This window comes from Bidens hawaiensis, unplaced genomic scaffold (genome assembly GCF_021521415.1).
Source record: "Bidens hawaiensis isolate Kalapana, Puna unplaced genomic scaffold, B.hawaiensis_p1.1 tig00027123_1, whole genome shotgun sequence".
NCBI classification, from domain to species: domain Eukaryota; kingdom Viridiplantae; phylum Streptophyta; class Magnoliopsida; order Asterales; family Asteraceae; genus Bidens; species Bidens hawaiensis.
The window spans coordinates 51173-73200 of record NW_027494383.1 but is presented as its reverse complement, the minus strand read 5'-3'; the positions used below and the strand labels follow the sequence as shown (position 1 = coordinate 73200).

Sequence of the window (22028 nt, the reverse complement as noted above, 5' to 3'; positions counted from 1 at the left end):
AAATTAACTTAAAACTATTATTTATTATCCAAATCCAAAAGTAACTAAACAAATTAACCCAAATTTACGATGGAAAGTTTTACAGGGGTGCGACCATTAAGAAAGCATGCACGTACTTTGAAGGTAGTAAAGATGAGAATGCTAAGATGCATATATGGATACACTAGGTTTAGTTACGGATTGAAGAAAAGCCTACTGGGGGTCAGTCACCCACTAAGATTTATTTAATGAGACTAAATGTAATAATTAAGTTTTGTAGCAGTAATTTTGGTAAAAAAAGATAAAAAAGAATTAATTAAGACCCATTATGGCTTTTGTTTTTTAATTAGCACAATATTCTATATTTATTTCAGTCATATAAAGTGATAAACAAACCCATTTTTTTATGATCAATTAAAAAGACGTTAATTGTTAAAAGAAGAAGACAAACAGATGATTCATGAATATCAAGTTCATTTAAAGAATTAGTTTTACCTGTTGGAACTGTAACGATGACATATTTTTTCACCAATGAAGATGCCTTTTATTTAGCTATATTTAATGTAGTTCGTTTTATAATTTTCTGTAATTTATTTTTGTTAATTATTTTTTGCCTTTACTGAGCTAAATGTCTGGTTCTGTCAGTAACTAGGTTGAGATGATTTGGAATAGGGAACATATGTAAAAGCAAACACCTTAGCCCACTGGATCACTTCCTTTATTTGGCGGGATAAATAAATTCGCCGCTAATATTAATATCCGAGAAAAAAAGAGGGAAGAAGAAGAAGATGAAAATTAGGGCAAAATCAAACTCAAACAGTAATCGGACGATGCTCACTGGACGCGAAAGCCTCATCAGATTAATCGGAAAACGCCGACGATTCCTCCCCAATCGTCAATCTATCATGTCCGATCCAGTTCAGGTTATTATTTCTTCTATTTTTATTATTTTATCCATTTTCAGTCATAAAATGATTCATTACAGCCGATTAGTTATCTGATATTAAGATTAGATCTCGTTTCTTTTGATGTATAGATATCTTCGAGTATTGTGAAAGTTGAAAATGAATCAGAACAGGCGTTAGAGGAACGTAGTGATGATTTGGCTGGTAGTTCGGGTTTCGATATGGTTACTTGTCCGGTTTGCGGGATTAAGGTTCGTGGCGAAAGTTACATGATCAACTCACATTTAGGTATACCTAGAGTCCAAGTTGCATTTGAGTGTTTTTGAACTTTGTAAAGTTTGATTTTGTTGTGAGTTTGAGTCCACTCACATTTATTTCAATAGCTGTTGTTGGTTGTATCTGACAGACTGACAAATTAATTAGTTAGTAATCATCATGATTAGTTTCAGTTCATTAGCTTGTATCTAGATGTGTTGTTTAATTCACTTTATAGGAATATATTGCAAGCAATGAAGTTTGAGTAATGGTTTAAATGGTCCCTGCAATATATTGTTTGTTGGTTGGTTTCATGTATTGTTATTAATAGCTCATCATGGTTTATAACTGAAAAATTATGTATTTATAGGGATTTTAGGTAGTTTTATGATATTTTTGCATATTTATGTATCTTACGGATGCGTTTGGATCTAGATGCATGTTTGACTAGAGGAATTAAAAGGAAGTTAAGCCAGCAGACGCTGCTTCAGTTCAACTTCAGCTCAAGATCAAAAGCCAAAATTAACGAGACTAATTTGGTTGATGCAAAGTCTAACTCTTTTTTTCATGATAAGGAGGTGTCAGATTTGAGTGGGGTAGGTACTGAGGAAACTAACAGTGCCACATACGAGTCATCTTCAAGTTCAGACAATGTTTCACTTGCTTATACAGATGGTTCAGCGGAAACCTTAAAGAACGAGGGCAGAATCATTAAGGATGATTTAACTGTAATTAGTGTTACAAATGCCAGCTCTCTTTCTAATCTTTCTGGGATTGAGGTCGCTGATAATGACAGTGTCAGTTCAGATGATGACATTTCTGGAAAATTGCTTGCAACCTTTATTGTTGGCCGGCGATATAGTGAAGAAGATGAACTGCAAGCAGGAGATAATATATTTCTCTGTAGAGATCCAGAAAATATTAAGGACCCTAATGCCATTAAGGTTAACCTTTTATGCTAGTTTACATTTTGAGTCCAACTGTTTTGTTGATATTAAAGGATTACTTGGACTTGAATTCAGGTTCTTTCTAAAGATTCTGGACACGGTAAAGTGCTTGGTTATATACCTCGGGAGCTAGCTGAACATTTGTCAAAGTTAATGGACACATTCAACATAAGCTTTGAGGTATAATAAAACTTTTCAGCATGAGTTTTTTTGACACAAAGCTCCTTAAAATAATGTTTTACACTTTTACATGATACTTTACAGTGGTTTTATTGCAGGGTCGTATAATTTCGGTTCCTGAGCAATCTCGTGCTGTTGTCCCAATTCAAATTCGGTGTCAAGAGATGATTTCCTTTACCGAACTAGAAGACGAAAAGATTCAAATTTTAAAGTTGTTATGTCGACATGCTATAAATGCTGTTAATTTAAGCGAGACAGTTCCTCTTGGTATGGTGAAGTACCAACAAAATTTTTGTTTGTTGCTACAAGAGGTTTTGAAGACAACTCCTCATGTTTTCACACACGATGAAAAGACCTTCTTAGGTGCGTATATTGAACTTTGTGTTGTTTATGCATTTTCTTGTTTATGTAGAGTTTTATACTAATATTATTCTTATGTATGTTTTGCTTTGCAGAAAAGTTTTCTTTGCTTTCTAATGATAGTCAAAGGCTCTTTATTCGCCTTTATACACGAAAAGGTATCCATCATGTCCCTTTTAAACATTTATTGTTCTTAGTATTTTATATGCCATCTCATTGATGTTTTTTCAATGATTTACAAACCCTGCATAAATTATATAAACGTGCGTTCTTTAATTCAGGTCCATGGTTTCGAATGTCTAATATATCCTATGCTGAAATATTGGACAATCAAATTGCAGTTAAGGAACTCTCTGGTAATTTAGTTTCTTTTACACAATAAATATTCACAATGTATATAACGTCAATAAGCTTGTGTATCTTGTCATAATGCAGAAGCAGGTTATGTTTGTTCTACTGAAACCACAGGTGAATTACACAAAGATGATTTGGAAGGAATCTTGAACATTCTTAACGTTGGTGAGCTGCGGGAAATATTAAGTGTGACTAATAAGGTCTTCATTGCATGAGCTTACTAAACCTGAGATTTATCAATTTTTATAATTCCCTTTTTAAAAAGTTAAGGCTGTTCATTATATACCCAACTTAGTATGCACTGTTGGAGCATGCTGGAAGGTTCCTCCTAAATTTGGCTGAAACGGTAGTTGTGCTCCTAAAGTTACATATTGGCTTCTGATGACCACACATGACAAGAACAACTGTGTGGACAGATACGGGCCATAAATTGCTAATAATCCAATAATATATGTACTAGACTTGTTTAAGATATCAAGTTTATAAATATTGATGATATGAACCTTAAACTAATAATCTTACATAAATTTGATCATTATTCAGAAATGTAGTTATAGTTCACGCAAGCAGGAGTGCGTTTCTTCACTTCTTTCTGCATACGGGAATGGATCAAGGTCTTGTGTTTATTCCAATTTATATACTCCATTTGTCTTTAGCTTATTTCTTCAATTAATCATAATCATTTATGTCACAGCTCATTGATATATAAAATGGTTCTTGAGAAAACTGGCTCTTGCATACGTATATCTTCAGCAGCCGATTCCCTAATTTGGCGTGTTGAGGTAATTGTATTAGGACTTTGTAGACAAACTGAACGAATACCAACGGTGCATGTTCGTGCTTGTTTTCTAACTTTAACAAACAAGGTTTTCTTGTTCGTTCATTAAGAAAATGAGTGCCTTTGCATTCGTTATGTTCATTTGCTAATAGAATAAACGGATGGTTCACAAATGTAAATGAGCATAAATAAATAAACATAAATGAACATAACTGAGTGAACAACAGTTAAAAGTAAACGCAGACATCAATCTGTTGTTAAAAATGAGAAAACTAAACTGGATTGTAATTGGATGATATTTTAATATCATAAAACTAGATTAAATTGTAATGATGCGTGAACAGGCAAGCATCAACGGACGAACATGTTTGTTTATCAAATAAATGAACAAAAAGTTTGTGTTTATGTTTGCTGGTTTAACTTAATGAACAAAAATATTGTTCATGTTTGTATGTTTTAAATAAATGGACTTCTTTCATTTTCATTCTCTTATTACCAAACCATTTCATAATTTATACTCATGATACATACATATCTGATATATCTATATATATCGTTTCTTACTCTCTTTACAGAGGCTTTTCTTTTGTAACGGGGAGCAAGATCTATCAGCATTTTTACTTGTGGTTTTGGGAATCGTGAAGTATCCAACTTACAACTGTATTGTAACTGACCATATGTTTTCTAGTAGAGATGATTTACTATTGTATGAAGAGGTAATGTAGAGAATTGATATACAATATATTTTAGCATGTAGTTTTTACCAGTCTAATATAAGCTATCAATAGGCACTTGAAGTAGCACAAATTATGGATGAATCTCTTGAACAAGATGACTCATCAATGGTCTTGAGATGTGTTGCAATATCCATGTCCCGCACATCCAGTTATGCTGCAAAAACAGTTAATTTTTCATGTTTTTCAGCATCGTGGGTCTACTCCAAGGTGCTTCTTTTAGGCGTTTCGTTTCTTGAATCTGAACGTAGGTATGGTCTATCGTACACTTTCTTGTAGATGATTAATTTGACCATTTGACTTGCGAATGGGCTGATCCCGGTTATGTTTCATTCTCAACAAGGGGTGTGCATGGGCTGGTTTCGGTTAGTTTTGGGCTAAAACTGAACCAATAACTGTAAAATTCGGTGGCTTTTGAATTTTGAGAACTGTTTGGTTTTGTCGTTTGGGTTTTAAAAAATTCTTTTGGCCCTAAATCTTTTTGTTAATTAATGATTAATTGATTATTAAACACGTGAGCTAACAAATTTGGGTTACACTATTTACTAAATTTTTATAAGTCACTTAACAGAGAAAATAAAAAAATTGAAAATTCATGCATTTGGTTCGTTTTTAATTACCTGCTATCGACCCGAAAGTTTGTTTTTTACTAAAATTTAAAACAAACTGTCAGTTTTTATTTGGATTCTGTTTTATTGGTTGGTTTTTACAGTTTTTCGGTTATGAATTGGTTTTATCAATTCCATGCACACTCCTACTTCAACTGGCAAAGCCAAAATGAAATTAGCTCAAAAGTAAATAGGTTAAAATGGGTTGAAAGTTGATAGTCACCCAGAATGTACTTTTATTGCATAAGTTTTTTTAAATCATGTACTTGATAAAATATATATTACTGAAGTAAAATAAATGTTGTAATCATATCTGTCAGTGTCACTCTAAGGATTTATTAAAAAAATTAACAATTTTGGGCACAAGACCCGACTAGAGAATTAATGATTATTGTAAAATAGAAAGAGTTGTATTTGTTGTTATTTTTTATACGTGATTGTAATGGATTAGATATATTATAACTTTACAGGTATACCGATGCTATTGATTTACTTAAGCATCTATTACATAGTTTTGATAAAAGATAGAAGAAGAGGTTATTGGACATTGAGACTGTCAATTGATTTGGAACACCTGGGTCGGGTCAATGAGAGCCTTTCTGTTGCTGAAAGTGGATTAGATGATCCGTGGGTTCGTGCTGGTTCAAGAATATCATTGCAAAGACGTGTACTTCGGTTAGGAAAACCACCAAGACGGTGGAAGATTCCTAGTTTTTCAGAATTTGTCAATAGAAAGATCCCCGAGGTTGTTACCTGTTGGTTTTAGGTTTGTAAATGAACCGAACAAACACGAACTGAGCATGTTTGTGTTTAATTATTTAACTTTAACTAAACAAACGATCGAAAGTGAACAGTAAACGGACGTTTTTTTCGTGTCCTTTTGTTAAGAAAATGAACATGCTCGTGTTCGTTTATGATCATGTAGTAGTATAAACGAACGGTTCATGAACATAAAAAAATGAGAATAACTGAACACATATTAACATACATAAGCGAATATAACCGAGCGAACACCATCAATTCATTGGGCTTAAACATTAATAAAATTTGACTAATATGTAACGAACTTTATCTTAATTACGTATAGACCAAATTTTAACGGACCTAAAAAACTAAAGGAATATATAAACGAACGTAAATGAGCCAACACTCACTAACATAAATGAACTAACGAGACATGTGCTCATTTTCGTTCGTTTAACTAAATGAACAATCAATCAATCAATCAATCATACCTAGTAAAATCCCACCGACAGCAGAGCTATAGGTAGGGTCTGGGGAGGGTGGGATGTAGGCACACCATACCTCTATCCAAAGGAATAAAGAGGTGGCTTCCAGAGAGACCCTTGGCTCTAAGAACATGTGTATGAAGCAAAAAAAGGAAATCAAAGTTTAACAGTTATATAAAAAACTACTACTAATTATAATAATATTAATAATAAGGTCACAGTTTAACCGCAATATAAAAGCTAATAATAATAATAATAAAATATGTAAGGGAAATACCATTATGGTATGTGACCTAAATAAGTTAAGTCTAAGCCCTAAGGTATTCAATTCTCTCTAAAAATCCTTAACTTTAATTCTACTTCTCCCCGAATTCCTATCCTCAACCATGTCCTCGGAGAGGTTTAGGTCTATCAAATCATGCCTAATCCTCTCATCCCAAGTCAATTTCGGTCGTCCTCTACCCCTCCTCCCCTCTATAGTAATGTTTTCTACGGATCTAACAGGATTCGTCGTCTGTCTTCTCTTTACATGTCCAAACCATCTCAATCTCCACTCTCTTATCTTGTCTGCTAAATGAACAATTTTTATTAAATGAACATTTTTTATTAAATAGACTTTGGTTTCGTTTTGGCCCAATAAAAACTCTCATCATTTTTAGTATGTAGACATGAAGTTATGACATCTATTAGATTTAAGATTTAATGTTTGCTCTATATTTTCATTTAACAAGCCTTTTTTTTCGAGTTATTGCTTAGGTTCATGTTCAAGGGAGGCCACTTAACTCTAAAACCGGGACAAAGAGCAGGTTTTATGGTGAAGATGGAGAACAATGTGGGGTGGAGGAGCTTGCTCTGCAGTATTATGCCGGAGAAGATGGAGGTGGATGGGAAGGGGTTCATTCAGAAAGTGGAATTTGGTTAACTGTTTTTGGGCTGCTTATGTGGGATGTCATCTTTTCTGATGTGCCAAATGTCTTTCTTACCAGATTTCAGGTACACTCAAATACAATTACTCTTTGAGCCAAATGTTTTATATCGTGTCGGATAGTTTATGCGCACACATTATTTAATTTTTATGTATCCAGTTCTTTTAGTAAAAGTGCATTATGTGATTCTTGCAGTTTACAGCATATATGTATATATATTTATCTGATTTTTTGTTTCATTTATATTGCAGACTTCACCCTTAGATTTAGACACAGATTACTTTTATGAATCTAGAAAAAACATCATAGAACCACTATTATCAAAGATTCAGGAAGGCATGGCAGAGGAAATCCTTATAACATCATGGGAATCCCATTTTGGAACATCATGTCGAGGGGTTAACTGGAACCGACACTCCTTAACTGAGCTTCGAGCGGTTGTGACTTGCGTAGGTAGCAGTTGCATGGCAACCATTTGTCGACACCTGGCACAAGATTACAGGAGTTGGTCTAATGGCATGCCGGATCTATTACTGTGGCGGTTTCATTCTGATTATAGTGGTGAGGCAAAGCTTGCTGAAGTTAAAGGGCCTCGTGATCGGCTTTCTGAACAACAACGTGCGTGGCTTCTGTTTTTTATGGACTTCGGGTTCAATGCTGAGGTTTGTAGGGTCAATCCTCCTGTTTCTAAGTAAGAGTGGTGAGTTGTTTGATTTGTACAGATTTAATTTGTAAAACTTTGAAAAATATTAACACGCTAATATATAAATACAAAAACATTCAAAAGGGTTATTCATAATCTTTCTTTACTTAGGAAAATATAACAAATTTTAGGGGTGTATTACAACTATGACATTATTGTCACATTGTAGCATATCTATTTAATCTTGTTATGAACCTATACACAAATATGTGTATTCATGAGTTGGTGTGAACACAACACATTAACTACAATTTTGTTTTTCTGTATCAGTCAGTGGCGGATCCAGAAATTTTTACTAGGGTGGGCACAAAATTGATCGGGTAAAAATTAGTGTTGGGTCTAAGAGAACAATGACGACCAATCATTCTGAAGCCCGAAGCGAAGCGTAATGAACTTTTGGGGCGTATGAGAAGATAAATTGTTCTTTATACACCACTATTTAAAGTTAAAATGCATATTATATTATATATAATTAAGACATTTAACTCAAACAAAGTCATATTCAACATCTTCTTAAGTTAGAGGCATCTTACCGGCCAAAACAATATTATGTTTGCCATTCGATTTGTTCAGTAACGGGTGGTAAACGACGAAACTAACAGAACGAGAATATTAGAATGAGAGGGTCAACATATATTTTTTACATTTGTTTGTATACAACAATTACCTTATTTAGCAATCAATGTATCGATTGGTAATTATAACCATTTGGTCATCATATCTTGAAATCTTTGTAAATTATTCTATTTTGTATTCCTATAAAAACATATTCGTTTGAGTTGTTTTGTATTCTTGAAATCCTTATATATTTTTAACGAAAGATTTTAACTGAGCACAAAATGACATGTTTTTTTAGGTATGTATCATTTTAAAATTAATAAAAAAAAGAAATTCAACTTAAGTAATAATGAGTATATGATCAAAATAACTTATAATAAACTTGAAACTATATAAACAATTAAAATTAAATTATTACACAATATTTAAATTTAAAGTTAGTAAAATAGTTAAATACTTAACCGACGAGAAATGTTATGGTTAGATGCCAACTTAATAAATTTGAATAAATTTAAAAGAAAGTGTTTTATAAATAACAATAAAGTATATACACCTCATAAATAACAATCAAAGTCATATAACTAAATATAATAAAGAACTACCTACTAAAGTCTCCCTACGTCATCTATCGTCTTCAACTCTTCATATTTCAGATTCATTATTTTAGATTCATTGCCGGAACTTCTCAGGAGTATATTCCGACGGATATAGAATCCGGTGATCGAAGGGTTTACGGACCACCTGGATCCTCCCCTAGTCCCTACGATGGGCACTGGACTCGTTATTGGCAGGCGGACGGTGGGCACCGGCCCACCGTCCCCAAGCCTTGGATCCGCCCCTGGTATCAGTACTCTTAATTTACAAAAAAAAAACATAGATGCTTATAAAAGTTGCTTTTAAAACTCAATGTGATTATATTTTAGCATAATCTGCCCAAATAATATAATTTCTAACATAAATAGCTCTATAAAACCTATAAAAATAAACAACTCAAGTAATGAGTACGCTAGGTTGACCCGATACAACCCATTTAGCTAATCGTGTTACGTTTGTACATGTTTGATTTGAAATCCAAATCTTTAATTTTTGTGTTACATTCATCTTGTGTAAAAAGTTCACAACCATAATAAATTGTGGGATGTAGGGTGATGCTAGTAACATGTTTGAGATAAATGCTTGTTTCACCTACCACGTAAGTCATTTAATTGTGTACATTTACCACACTCAACTATGTTCCTAAACTAGGTTAAAAACTCTATTTGTACCAGTCCCACTTTAATCATCCTTTGTATCATGTTTGTCTACACAAAAGCAGGAAGGAACAGGGTTTTTGATGATTTTTTAAACGACGTCTAAGTCTATGATGTTAGAATTTTTAAGTCTGAAATCCTATGAGAATCCTCTTTATGTTTAAATCTAGATTATTTTTTCTTGATATAACCAACACACATAACTGTTATTTTTTGTTAAAATAAATACAATTATTTATAAACTATTATCTTTAAACAACTAGTGACGAACATATAAAAATAATCTCATGCGAGGGGAAATAAAATGACCACATAAGATGTCAAAGCTTAGGTGCAACTAATAAAACAACGTTAAATGAATAGTGATTTATGTGAGATGAAAACATTTTGCTATATAAAATATGTTTTTGTTTTCTTTTATAACTTTAATAAAAGTGTTTCATGTAAATTCAAGACACCATTACGATTTCAACTTTCGTCTCTGTACGGAAGCATATTAGATGGAGAACAATGTAATTTCATAATTAACACAACCAAGACAAATTTAAAACATAAGGTACAAGTCATATATGTAATAATTCTTAACTTATCCCATTTAATAAACTTTAACTAATTAATACATTATTTAATGTATGTTTAATTCACTGCATTAAGTACATATAACTATATAAGAGTGTACATATAACTATATAAGAGTGTATAAGAGTGTACATATAACTATATAAGAGTGTACATTTAATAATAATAATAAAACACAAATACTATCATTATTTAAGGCCGATCAAGTTAGATTGCACTCTTATAAATCCATCGTAAAGCGTGGGATACCCACTGATATATTTTAATGTAAACTTTATTTCAAACCGAACGTATCCGATTAGAATGGTCTCCACTTATACATAACTAGAAGATTGATGGTGTTTATTGGGGATGAAGAAGAGTAATTTGTGCTCCAATTTAGGGTTTAGGGATCGGCGGCTGAACCATAGATGTTTAAACCCTAGCCTCAGTTTAGTCCTTTTTTATTCTTTTCTTTTTAACGACTAATTTGAATTTATGACAAACTAGTGACTCACTCGATCATCTTCATTCCGCGAGTACCAGAGATGCCAACCTCAGTAGAAAACCCACTATGTGTGAGAAAACCTATTGGTCCAATATAGAAGGGTCCTGCTGGGGACACCTCATACACCCCTTAATATGGGGCGTATTGCACTATACGCCCCATATTAAAGGGTGTTTGTCTTATATGGTGTACATGATAGGCGGCGTATAGCACAATACGCACCATATTAAGAGGAATAGGCCGCATATAGTGTTATACGTGACATATAGGTTCAGATTGGGCCAAAATTACAGATGGTTAAAAGAGGCTTTATATGCCGCGTATAGCGCTATAAACGGCATATAGGTCCCCCTTTAACCCCCCTTTTATTAAAAGGGGCCATGTATAGATGTCAATACTATTATTATTATTATTATTATTATTCATTATTATTGTTATTATTTATTATTATTATTATTATTTTATATATTATTATTATTTAGTATTGTAATTATTTATTATTATTATTATTACGTAATATTGTTATTATTATTATTTATTCATATTATTGTTATTATTATTATTCTTTATTATTATTACTACGTATTATTATTATTTTTATTATTACTATTATTATTATTATCATACAAACAAATACCCACTCGTTCTACAACTTTTTATAGAAATATGTCAATCTATATACATAAATATGTATAACGATATTCCAACTTTTTATACAGAAATATGTCAATCTAAATACAATAGTTTAGGCGGGGCGTGTCAAGCTTGACTTATGTTGATGTACTCGTTTATGCGGTCTTCGAAATTTTTTTGCCATTCTAAGTCCAGGTTGTCGACCAGCCTGCCCCGAAACCAAAAGGTAGTTTTAGTTCAGTTTGAACTCAAAACGACCTGAACCAACCAATCTACATCCCTATTAGATATTACTTACCATAATTAAACATCAATTACTCATGCTGTGATTGTACATAAATCACAAGCTAATTAACTTTGATCTCTTATACGGACTAAAGATTTAGGGATTTCATCTCAGCTATTTGTGGATGGAGAATTATGATTTTAAATTCAACCACGCTTCATTAACAAATAACAACACCTTGATCTTTGTTTATTTCTAACGAACTTGGTGTCGTTCACTTGACGTTTGTTTTGTCCACGTCACACACACACATACACACATGTATATATATCCAGAGAGAGAGAGAGAGAGAGAGTTAAATTATGTATACTTTCCATTTATATTTATTCTATTTTATAAAAGTATTTTAGTTAAATAAAATCGCACAAATAAATGAATAATATCGGATTAATGGGTTGAAATGAAAAATAGAAAAAGGAAAAAACATAAAAACTGAAATCTCTAAGGAGAATATAAATTGAAAAATCTTGGACTAGCAGTAAAAAAACAAAACAAAAACTATTTGTACAAATAATAACAAATTTAATCAGCCGAAAAAAATGGCTATGAAGTAATAAAACACCTCATTGTCCTTCACTTTCCGTTGCATTCCGCACTGTAACTCAACTCTGCCGTTGCATGCTCACTCGCCGGTACAAAGTGACGTGTCAACGGTAATTCAAACCATAATATACATACACAAAACCATATATACATACACAATCGTCATCATGACCTCCATTTCTGTTAATTCCACCTTCGTCTGGTTACAGTTTCTGCCTTTGATTTTCATGTCCTTTGCCGCTGCAACTGATTTTCACGGTGTAGTTTTCGACGTCAGATCGAAATTGACGTCGAATGAACGGTCGGTGATTAGTAGGCTTAAAGCTCATGACAGTTACCGTCACTTTTATTATCCTCTTGCTACTGGTGTTGATATCTCTGTTGGTGGAAGCGGTCGCCCTAATTCCGTTGGGTATATTATATTATATTATTTATATACATACATACATACATACATACATACACATTCTCTATATATCTCATGTACGTTTTGCATATGTTGTTGTAAATTTGTAATTACTAGTTATGCTTGATTTATATGTTATGAGATTAATCTGAATTTATGTAAACGTAATTTTGAATTTCGTTGAGAACTAGGGCTTGTATTGAAGTGTATTCAGATCTTCAATGATATAATTGGCATAATAATAAGTTTTTATCCGGTTTTGAGGTCATGTGTACAGTCTGACATCTAATCCCACACTGTTTCAAATGGTTGTCTGGATAGAGGTCGGATGACCTTTTTGACCAAAACCTTTTAAAGTTTGACTGTCTATGGTTAGAACAGTCGTCTAGATATTGGCTAGACGGCCGTTATGACCGGTTATTTTCAATGTTTGACCCCGATGTTTTTTTTTGGAAGGGGGGGGGGGGGGGGGCTGAATTTTTTTTAATGAAAACGGGTAAGTAAGTTCACACTAGGTATGAAATTTTTGAACGAAAACGAATAGATTTACACTGCTGAGCAAAAAAAGCGATAAAATTTTCGAACACCGCATCAAATTTTGAGTCAACAGCTTTCCGAATATTGTTCAAACGACTGTATGATATGGATAGAGGTCGGAAAGCTGTTTTGACAAAAAAGTTTCAAAGTTTGACCGACCGTTTATGGTTAGAATTGGCCGTATGGATATTGCTCAATTCTGACCAATAATTTCAAGTTTGATTTTTTGGTCAAGACGGCCGTCAGAGTGTTTTGTGGACGGTTGTTTGATGACGTGAGTTCAGATGAGGGTGGTGTAGCTATAGCCTTACTTTTGCAAGTGTCTGGTATGTGAACCTAATTGTCTAACAGGCTTTACTATACCAAAATTGGAATAGGAACACCATCAAAGGAATATTATGTGCAAGTGGATACAGGAAGCGATATAACATGGATCAATGGCATACAATGTCAAGAGTGTCTTAAGAAAGGCTATCGTGGGGTAATTTAATTTCATATTTGTTTCTTGATTTTCTTCATTCCTAGTTTTATTCATCAACATATTTGGTAGACATTTCCTATCATATTCTTTATCTGACAGATGGACCTGACACCATATGATCAAAACGCTTCGTTTACTGGAAAATCGGTGACTTGTCATGATCAGATTTGCAAGGACATCAATAAGGTCAATACAGTTCATGGGTGCATGGCTAATGCATCTTGTCTGTATCATGTGAGCTATGGAGATGGGAGTGAGAGTTCAGGTTACATGGTGAAAGATGTTATCCAATATAACAGCGTGTCCGGTGACATGAAACTAGACCAGAAAATGCAAATGTTTCTTTCGGGTATATCTAGATCTTCTTAAATACTTTCTTCGAGTTGTATATAATGCATATGTGGGATTTTCCTAAATTTCAGAAAACTCATTCATTAATATTTCATTTGGTTTGCTCTTATTATTTCTTCCTCGCTTCGTCTTATCCAACTGATCCAAATAAGAGTATGCCAACTCTTGGATTAGCTCGTCATCGTTAATAATACTATTGTTTCTAATTAGGTGCGGTACTATACAATCTGGCAACCTAAATTCTCAAGATGACGCGTTTGATGGAATTCTTGGTTTCGGGAATACAAATGCATCCGTCATATCACAGCTGGCTTCTTCTGGGAAAGTTAAAAAGATGTTTGCACATTGTTTAAAAAACGGTGGTGGTATTTTTGCAATTGGGCATGTTATTAAGCCAAAAGTTAATTCGGCACATTTGATCCCAAACGAGTAAGTGATTATAATTACTATTCTTGTTTGATTGTTCAGATTCTCCTAATTTTAGACATATAATAAAAGTTTCACTTCTAAATTTTTAGGATACATTACACTATCAACGTAACGGGAATTGCGGTTGGTGCAGAGTTTTTGAATCTTTCAATAGATTCGATTGGAACAGTAAAGAGAAAGGCAATAATAGATAGTGGACAACACTGGTATATCTCCCAAAAGTGATCTACACACCATTGGTGGATAAGGTGACTACTTGGTGTTTTTTATGTTCATTTACATTTACTGTTGATTAAACTGGTCAGTGTTGGCTTATTTGAAAGTTTTTACCTTTTATATGTATTTTTTTTTATTTTTTTTTCCTTAGATAGTATCAAGGAAATCTCTTATGGGATCAATTGTTTATCACAACTCGTATACATGCATTGAATTTGATGGAAGGTAACTGTTTTCATGCAATTTTCTTTCTTCATAAATTTTCATCCCTAAAAACTTGATTTTGAGGCTTTTAGTAACCTTTTTTATCTGTCTTATGTTAAAGCAATGATAAAAGTAGACCTGCAAATGAACCGAACGAATGGGGCATGCTCGTGTTCGTTCGTTTAACCTAATCGAACTAACGATTAAACATGAACAACTAAATGCATGTGGTTTCTTTGTTTGTGCTTGTTCGTAAAGAAAATGAACGTGTTCGTGCTCGTTTATTTTCGTTCGTTAACACTTAACAGTATAACAAAACAGTTTACGAATGTAAGCAAACGAACATAATTTTGAAGATGAAGGAAAATGAGCTAAAATTAATAAAAAAATAATGTGAACTGCAATGTGTGATGCCCAAAATTTGTTAAAACTAGACTAAATTGTGATTGACCTAAAAATTTAAAAGAATACATTAGTGAACGTAAACGAAAAAACGTAAACTAATATAAAGAGCGTAAACGAGCAAGCATAAATGAACGAATGTTCACAAACGTAAAGTATGAACATAAGCAAAGGTGTAATAAATATCTGATGTTATGCTTGCAGTGTTGATGATGAATTTCCTGTTGTCACATTCCATTTTGAAAATTCACTTTCATCGAACGTTTACCCTCATGATTATCTCTTTTCCTATGTAAGTATCCTCTGCCTTGTATACCCTTTAGAGCTTAACCATTTATGTTTGGATGGGTATATCTGTTATATATATTTTAAATTGTGCATATATGATAGTTTTAAGGGGTATATATGAATTTGTAAGTGACACGTGTAATTATCTTATTTTTATGCTATTTAATAAAATGAATGAATGCATCAAAATCTTGCAGGGTGGTTTAAAGTGTTTGGGGTGGCAAATGAATGACATGGATCCAAGTATAAGAGACAAAATTGTATTGGGAGGTAACCATATAATAATTAGCACATTAATAAGATTAACTAAACCTATGATAGTTGCATCTTATTCCTTGTTATTTGTTTTTAATTTTGCAGATTTAATACTCTCCAATAAGCTGGTCTTGTATGATCTCGAAAATCAGACAATTGGATGGGCCGAGTACAACTGTGAGTCCTATGTTTTCAATGCATTAGAAAATGAAACTCGATTTGGCTCGTTTCTTTTTAAACTAACTGTTTCGATTTCACTTGTTACCCTGTAATTACTAATTAGATCGTCAATTTCAGCAATTTGAGTTGGGTTTTCTTATTACTGTTTTCGTTAGGTTAGTAAATCAATTAGGGCTCTTGATTGGACGTGAATTGGCCTTATTTTCCACTTTCTGGAACAAGTTGTAGGTGTTTCGTTTTCATGCGCACCAACTGTTTGTTAAAATGCCTCAGTGGGAATTACTATTTTTTGTGTTGTTTTTTAATTGTATTTGCTTTTGATTAAGTTTGTTTCTTGTAAATGGTACCAATTTACTCAAATTAAACTATACCTTAAATTGCATCCCTTTGGTCTACAGTTTGCTTGATGAAGAATATAGCATCTTGACTCGTGCTTGATTGAATGTCGCATAACGAAGATTATCAAAACGATTACATGGCGGAAGACGGTGACATGTCGGATGTTGTAGAGGATGTGGATGAAGAAGAAAACGATGATGACGATCAAAATATTGAAGTTCATGATACAGTTAGTCTAGTTTCTCTGTTTTTCTGCTATTATGTTACCAATAGTGTACTCATTTAATTAGATCTAGTTTTTAGTGTTTAATATCTTTCAAAGATGACAGATACGACCGCTGCTCAAGCAAGAACCGGGAAAGATATTCAGGGCATTCCCTGGAAAAGATTGAATATAACAAGAGAAGATTATAGACGGACGAGGCTCGAACAATACAGAAACTATGAGAACGTTCCCTTATCGGGCGATGAGGTTGATAAGGTACAATCTTGTTTCTCGTAGATATATATAAAAGTGATTACTTTTTTCACTTTTGATTTCATAGCAACCTTTTTATGTGTGCAGATATGCAAACAAAAACCTAAGGGTGGTAGCTACTATGAATTCTTCCATAATACAAGAGAAGTGAGGCCCACAATTCTTCATTTTCAGGTTTGTTTCGTTGCAGTATGTTCGTTCGGTCATATAAAATGTGTATTTTTGAAACATCATGTTTTGTGTATTGTGTGCAGTTAAGGAATCTGGTATGGGCTACCTCAAAGCATGATGTGCATCTAATGTCTAACTACTCGATCATGCACTGGTCTTCGTTATCACAAAATTTAACAGAAATCCTTAATTTCTCTGGCCACGTTGCAAATACTGAGGTATTTTTTTAAAATTTTTTTTTTGAATCTTAATGAGATTTTGCTGTGCTGATATACTTGTTATGGGCCCACAGAAACATTCTGGAAGTTTGTTGGAAGGATTTACGCAAACTCAGATTAGTACGTTAGCAGTCAATGATGGTTTTCTAGTTGCAGGAGGTTTTCAAGGAGAGCTTGCTTGCAAGGTAATTTGATCATACAAAACTTACTTCTTTTGTCAAAAGTTCAAAATTTCTTATGTTTTCTGTATTTGTTACTAAATGTTGCAGAGATTGGATAAACAAGGAGTTAGCTTTTGTACAAGAACAACCTATGAAGAAAATGCCATAACAAATGCTATTGAGATATATGATGCCTTAAGGTAATTATGAAATGTTATGTGTATATATACGCCACAAAACATACTATCGTTAGTTTGTTGACTTTTATATTACTCACTTTGTAGTGGTGGAATGCATTTTATGGCATCAAACAACGACTGTGGTGTGAGGGAATATGATATGGATGGATTTCAACTCGTGAATCATTTCCATTTTCCCTGGCCAGTGAATGTGAGTTTCTTAAAACAATGATAAATATTTAGTTTTTTAGTACGCATCAAAATGAGTTACGAAAGATTTATTTTCAATGATAATCTAGAATGTTTTATGCAGTTGTATATAGGCCTGTAAATAAAACTGACATTCAGTAAACCATTTGTGAACTGTTCGGCGGGAAGTTCATCTATTTAATAAACCAATTTTACATGAAAATACTTTTTTTCATTTACTTAAACGAACGAAAATGAACATGTCTTGTTTTTTCATTTATATTTGTTTGTTCAAGTTCATTTATGTTAGTTTATATTTGTTTAAGTTCGTTTTTACGTACATTATTATATTAATTTACACCTTCGAATCTCCTCACAATTTAGTCTATTTCTAATAACTTTCTAGCCCGACGGTTGTTCATATTTACTTTTGGTTTTGTCTCATTTATGTCTGTTCATCTTTGTCAGTTATGTCCATTTATTTTTGCTTGTGAACCGGTCGTTTATACTGTTGTCAAACAGACATAAACGAACATGCTTATTTCTTAACGAACAAATATGAACAAAAAAACCTTGTTCGTGCTTGATCGTTTGTTCAGAACGATCGGTCCGTTTGCAGGTCTAGTACTTGAATACATGTTGTATGACCTTTAACCCGTTTCATTGGTTGCAGCATACGTCTTTGAGCCCAGATCGCAAACTCATAGCTATAGTCGGTGATCATCTTGATGGATTGCTTGTAGACTCTACAACCGGAAAGGCAAGAACTAGTGAATACAAATATATTACGTTAATTTTATTTCAAATATTGACATCATAATTGTTGGCAGATGGCTGCCACAGTGGAAGGTCACCTCGATTACTCATTTGCAACCGCATGGCATCCAGATGGCAAAATCTTTGCTACAGGCAATCAAGACAAGACTTGTAGAGTATGGGATGTAAGAAATCTTGCGAACCCAGTCTCGGTTCTTAAAGGCAACATGGGTGCGGTTCGGTCGGTTCGTTTTTCATCAGACGGGCAGTTTTTGGTGGTTGCAGAGCCAGCAGATTTTGTCCATGTTTATAATACCAAGTTAAACCATGAAAAAAGGCAAGAAATTGACTTCTTTGGGGAAATATCTGGCGTTTCTGTTAGTCCCGATGATGAATCGCTTTACATTGGAGTGTGGGACCGGACTTATGCCAGCTTGCTACAGTTCAACAAACGACATAAATACGGGTATCATGATTCGTTTGTGTGATAAAATAAATCGAGTTGTTTGTTTCTGTTTGTTGGAAGAGACATATAAGACTTCCAAGAAAGAAAATGTATAGAGAGAGAGAGAGTCGAGAAAGGCTTGTTGTCTGTTATTATGGTTGGCTTATGCTGCCATTGATGGCAACTTACTTTCAAGTTTGGTTATTTAGTTTGGTTCTATGTTCTGTAGTTTTTGACAAAGTCAAATCTGTGTGTGTTCGTTTATTATATTAACAAACAAACATAAACGAAGCCAACTTGATGTTAACGACTAACACAAACCGGACGAGTTTTATATAACAAGCTTTATAATTTATATTAAGCGTAGCTATAAATTCAACCTGGGTTAAATGAATAGTGCATATGTAAGAGATGCCTTCAGATTAAGATCACTCATACTCAAATTTAAGATCTTAAGCTGCTTTTTAAACTCTTCCATACTCCACGAGTCAACTGCCAATATGTTTAGGATTTGAAAGTTTTTTAGCAGATTTTAAAAAGTTGTTATTACCTTAACTCACTACCTTATCATAGTTATATTATAACTACATTTATTACACAAACGAGTTTAAATGAGAGGAAAACAATCATTCAAATTGGAGCAAACATTGATAAACAACTAATCAAAAAGCCCTTGGCAGACACTAAAGATGTCAACATATTTAAAGATCGAAGGAACATTTAAGGATGATTCGTGTAACTATTGAAGATTTAAGACAAAATGTGTAATTTCATATGAGTAAATAATGCAGTGTACTTTTTTTTTTAAAATTATTGTAAATGTATAAAACTAATATAATTATAAAGCTAATAGGTAATCACTGAGTCGAGCTGAGCCGAGCTCAAGCTTGGCAAATTACTGATGAGACAAGCATGACTTTCGAAAAAATAACTCGAAACAATCGAGCTCAAACTCTCTCACGTTATTTAACAAGCTAGACCTGAGCACAATCGAGCTCAGACTTGATTCATTTACACCCTTAGTTCTGATAAAAATGGCCCAGAGTTAAGAAAAAAAATGTCAAAATGCTTACACCCACTACATTTTGTATGATGACTAGTGGCGACAAGTAGCAAAGGCAACATAAGTTATGTCAGTGTGGCGATGATGATGGATTTGGTGATGGCAGAGACACTGACTGTGGCGATGGGGATGGTGTTACGATAGGGATGGAGTGGCAACCGTTAGTGGCCATGGGTGGTTTGCCCATTTGGGTAAAGCTTTAAGTTAACAAAATTAAGAGTTGCATCAACGTGTCACTACTCATGGTGGTTGTCTTGTGGTAACTACAAAAGTAACCCGAAACTGACTATAAAACTCGAAATATTTGGGGTCGATACTTAGATATGAGTTTGATTATAAAACTTTTCAGTCACATACTCATGGTTTTATGTAATGCCTACCCGTCGTCAATAACTAATATCATATCCTTTACATGAATCAGATCGAATACATTAATATATTAAATAATATTTGAATTTGTAAAAGTTTGAGTTTTTTGGCTCCACATTTTGTTTTCTTCTATGAATTATTTACAATAATATTATTATGGTCTAATTAAGAAATTATAAAAATTGTAAAAGAAATTTTATATTATTTATTTTTTTTATACTTTTTTAGTTATAATTCTATCAAAAAAATGTTATATAATATTACATGTGAAAGTAGTAAATAGTTTTAAATATATTGGATGTTCTTTTTGGTTATTTTGCGTGAATAATCTAAGCCAACACTATTAAAAAAAACAACTAATTGACTTATTATTAATTTTTCAAGCTACAAAAGCTAACCAGAACTTCTTTTTAATTGTTATTTTTTTCTTACAAAATAAAACCACTAAACAAACCTATGAGCTCGTGATACTTGATGACGTGTTTCATGTGACCTGGTTCAATTCCTGTCTCCACCACTTAGTTTCAGCGACACCAGAGTGATGATGGAAGACTAGGCGAGTAGGTGACGTTCACTAGTTGGATTATTGAACTGAATGAGTTTGAACTTATCACACCATTATGCCTTCAAACGAGGGTTCACGGACGTTGACCATAAGTGAATTGGATCCTTGAACTGAACGAGTTTTATTTTACTGCACCATCGTGCCTTCAAGCGAGTGTTCACGGACGTCGACCTTAAATGAGAGTGTTTTTTAAATCGAAAGATGAGTGTATTGTTATGTGATGAATTTAGTCAGCATCCCATTTAAAGGATTCATAGTCCATTAACCAAAAAAAAAATATTAAAATAAAAATAAAAAACCACTAATCCCAAGCACCCTCTTAAACTGAAAGGTCTTATGAGATAACGAAAGTTTGAATGTTGTGTACCCAAAACTGCTGGAATGTATCTCCATGTTTCACGACTCAACACACACACCTTCCAGGTACTGCTTTGATTTCCCCTTGTAATTTGGTTATTTAATTCATGTAGGATTAACTTTGCTATTCAAAAGGGGTTGTGGCGTAGCTTTTTGCCCGTTTACCTGCCACTTTATTGTATGCCACTTTATTGTAATCGCTTTGCTTGATATGTGAAATTCATGTATTAGATTTTCTTTTTGTTCCGTCCGTTGGATTTCTTGAGCAGCTTTTAATTTCTATTATACGATTATATATAACGTACATATTGGTCTTCTTTCTTGCCTTTATTGGAAGAAAAAATTGTAACTATTAAATTTACATAACCTTCCGGTTGGTTATGCCAATGAAGATAAGAACCAGGCTTCCGAAAGGTTTCAAGTTCGAATTCGAGTCAAAACGGTGATTTATCCTGCTCGCGTTACGCTAGAGGGTTTCGACTTTTGTGACAGCGCAACCGGGGTCAAGTGGCATATGGGGAGAAGTTTCTTTTGAGAACGCGGGGTTATGCTCTTCGGGAGAACTCTCTGGGGGTTTCAAACCGGTCGGTTGCAGGCTGGCTTGCGACTATCCAGTCATACTGTAGACTGTTGCCGTTCTAAAAAAGAAAAAGAATTAAGTTTACATGCACACTAATTGTTTGTTTTAAGATGCT

General features: G+C 33.4%; 1 protein-coding gene and 2 pseudogenes across 3 annotated transcripts; all 3 read left to right on the top strand.

The window, feature by feature from the left end:
* The first annotated feature begins 664 nt into the window (after window positions 1–664).
* On the top strand, window positions 665–8040 carry LOC143574852 (fanconi-associated nuclease 1 homolog; annotated as a pseudogene). The gene is made up of 15 exons (XR_013142666.1): window positions 665–902; window positions 1016–1172; window positions 1575–2083; window positions 2162–2266; window positions 2365–2629; window positions 2722–2784; window positions 2908–2982; window positions 3062–3180; window positions 3524–3594; window positions 3675–3762; window positions 4334–4474; window positions 4547–4743; window positions 5571–5845; window positions 7086–7322; window positions 7507–8040. The product of XR_013142666.1 is annotated as a fanconi-associated nuclease 1 homolog (transcript).
* A 4421-nt stretch (window positions 8041–12461) lies between these two features.
* On the top strand, window positions 12462–16135 carry LOC143574864 (aspartic proteinase 36-like; annotated as a pseudogene). Its single transcript, XR_013142668.1, has 8 exons — window positions 12462–12706; window positions 13589–13718; window positions 13818–14067; window positions 14280–14498; window positions 14588–14678; window positions 14866–14939; window positions 15525–15612; window positions 15806–16135. The product of XR_013142668.1 is annotated as an aspartic proteinase 36-like (transcript).
* A 289-nt stretch (window positions 16136–16424) lies between these two features.
* Window positions 16425–19225, top strand: LOC143574850 (putative WD repeat-containing protein C2A9.03). The gene is made up of 9 exons (XM_077059367.1): window positions 16425–16611; window positions 16705–16863; window positions 16948–17034; window positions 17115–17249; window positions 17324–17434; window positions 17519–17610; window positions 17695–17800; window positions 18452–18538; window positions 18609–19225. Exons 1-9 carry the CDS (start codon window positions 16486–16488, stop codon window positions 19020–19022), a joined length of 1317 nt encoding a protein of 438 aa, XP_076915482.1. The 5' UTR covers window positions 16425–16485; the 3' UTR covers window positions 19023–19225.
* Window positions 19226–22028: the final 2803 nt, after the last annotated feature.

What these genes read in the sequence shown, in the direction of transcription:
- LOC143574850 (XM_077059367.1), top strand. Translation starts at nt 16,486, where the DNA reads ATGTCGCATAACGAAGATTATCAAAACGATTACATGGCGGAAGACGGT. An exon ending in ATATTGAAGTTCATGATACA is followed by an intron (nt 16,612 to 16,704) that starts GTTAGTCTAGTT and finishes TATCTTTCAAAG; the next exon opens with ATGACAGATACGACCGCTGC. An exon ending in CGGGCGATGAGGTTGATAAG is followed by an intron (nt 16,864 to 16,947) that starts GTACAATCTTGT and finishes TTATGTGTGCAG; the next exon opens with ATATGCAAACAAAAACCTAA.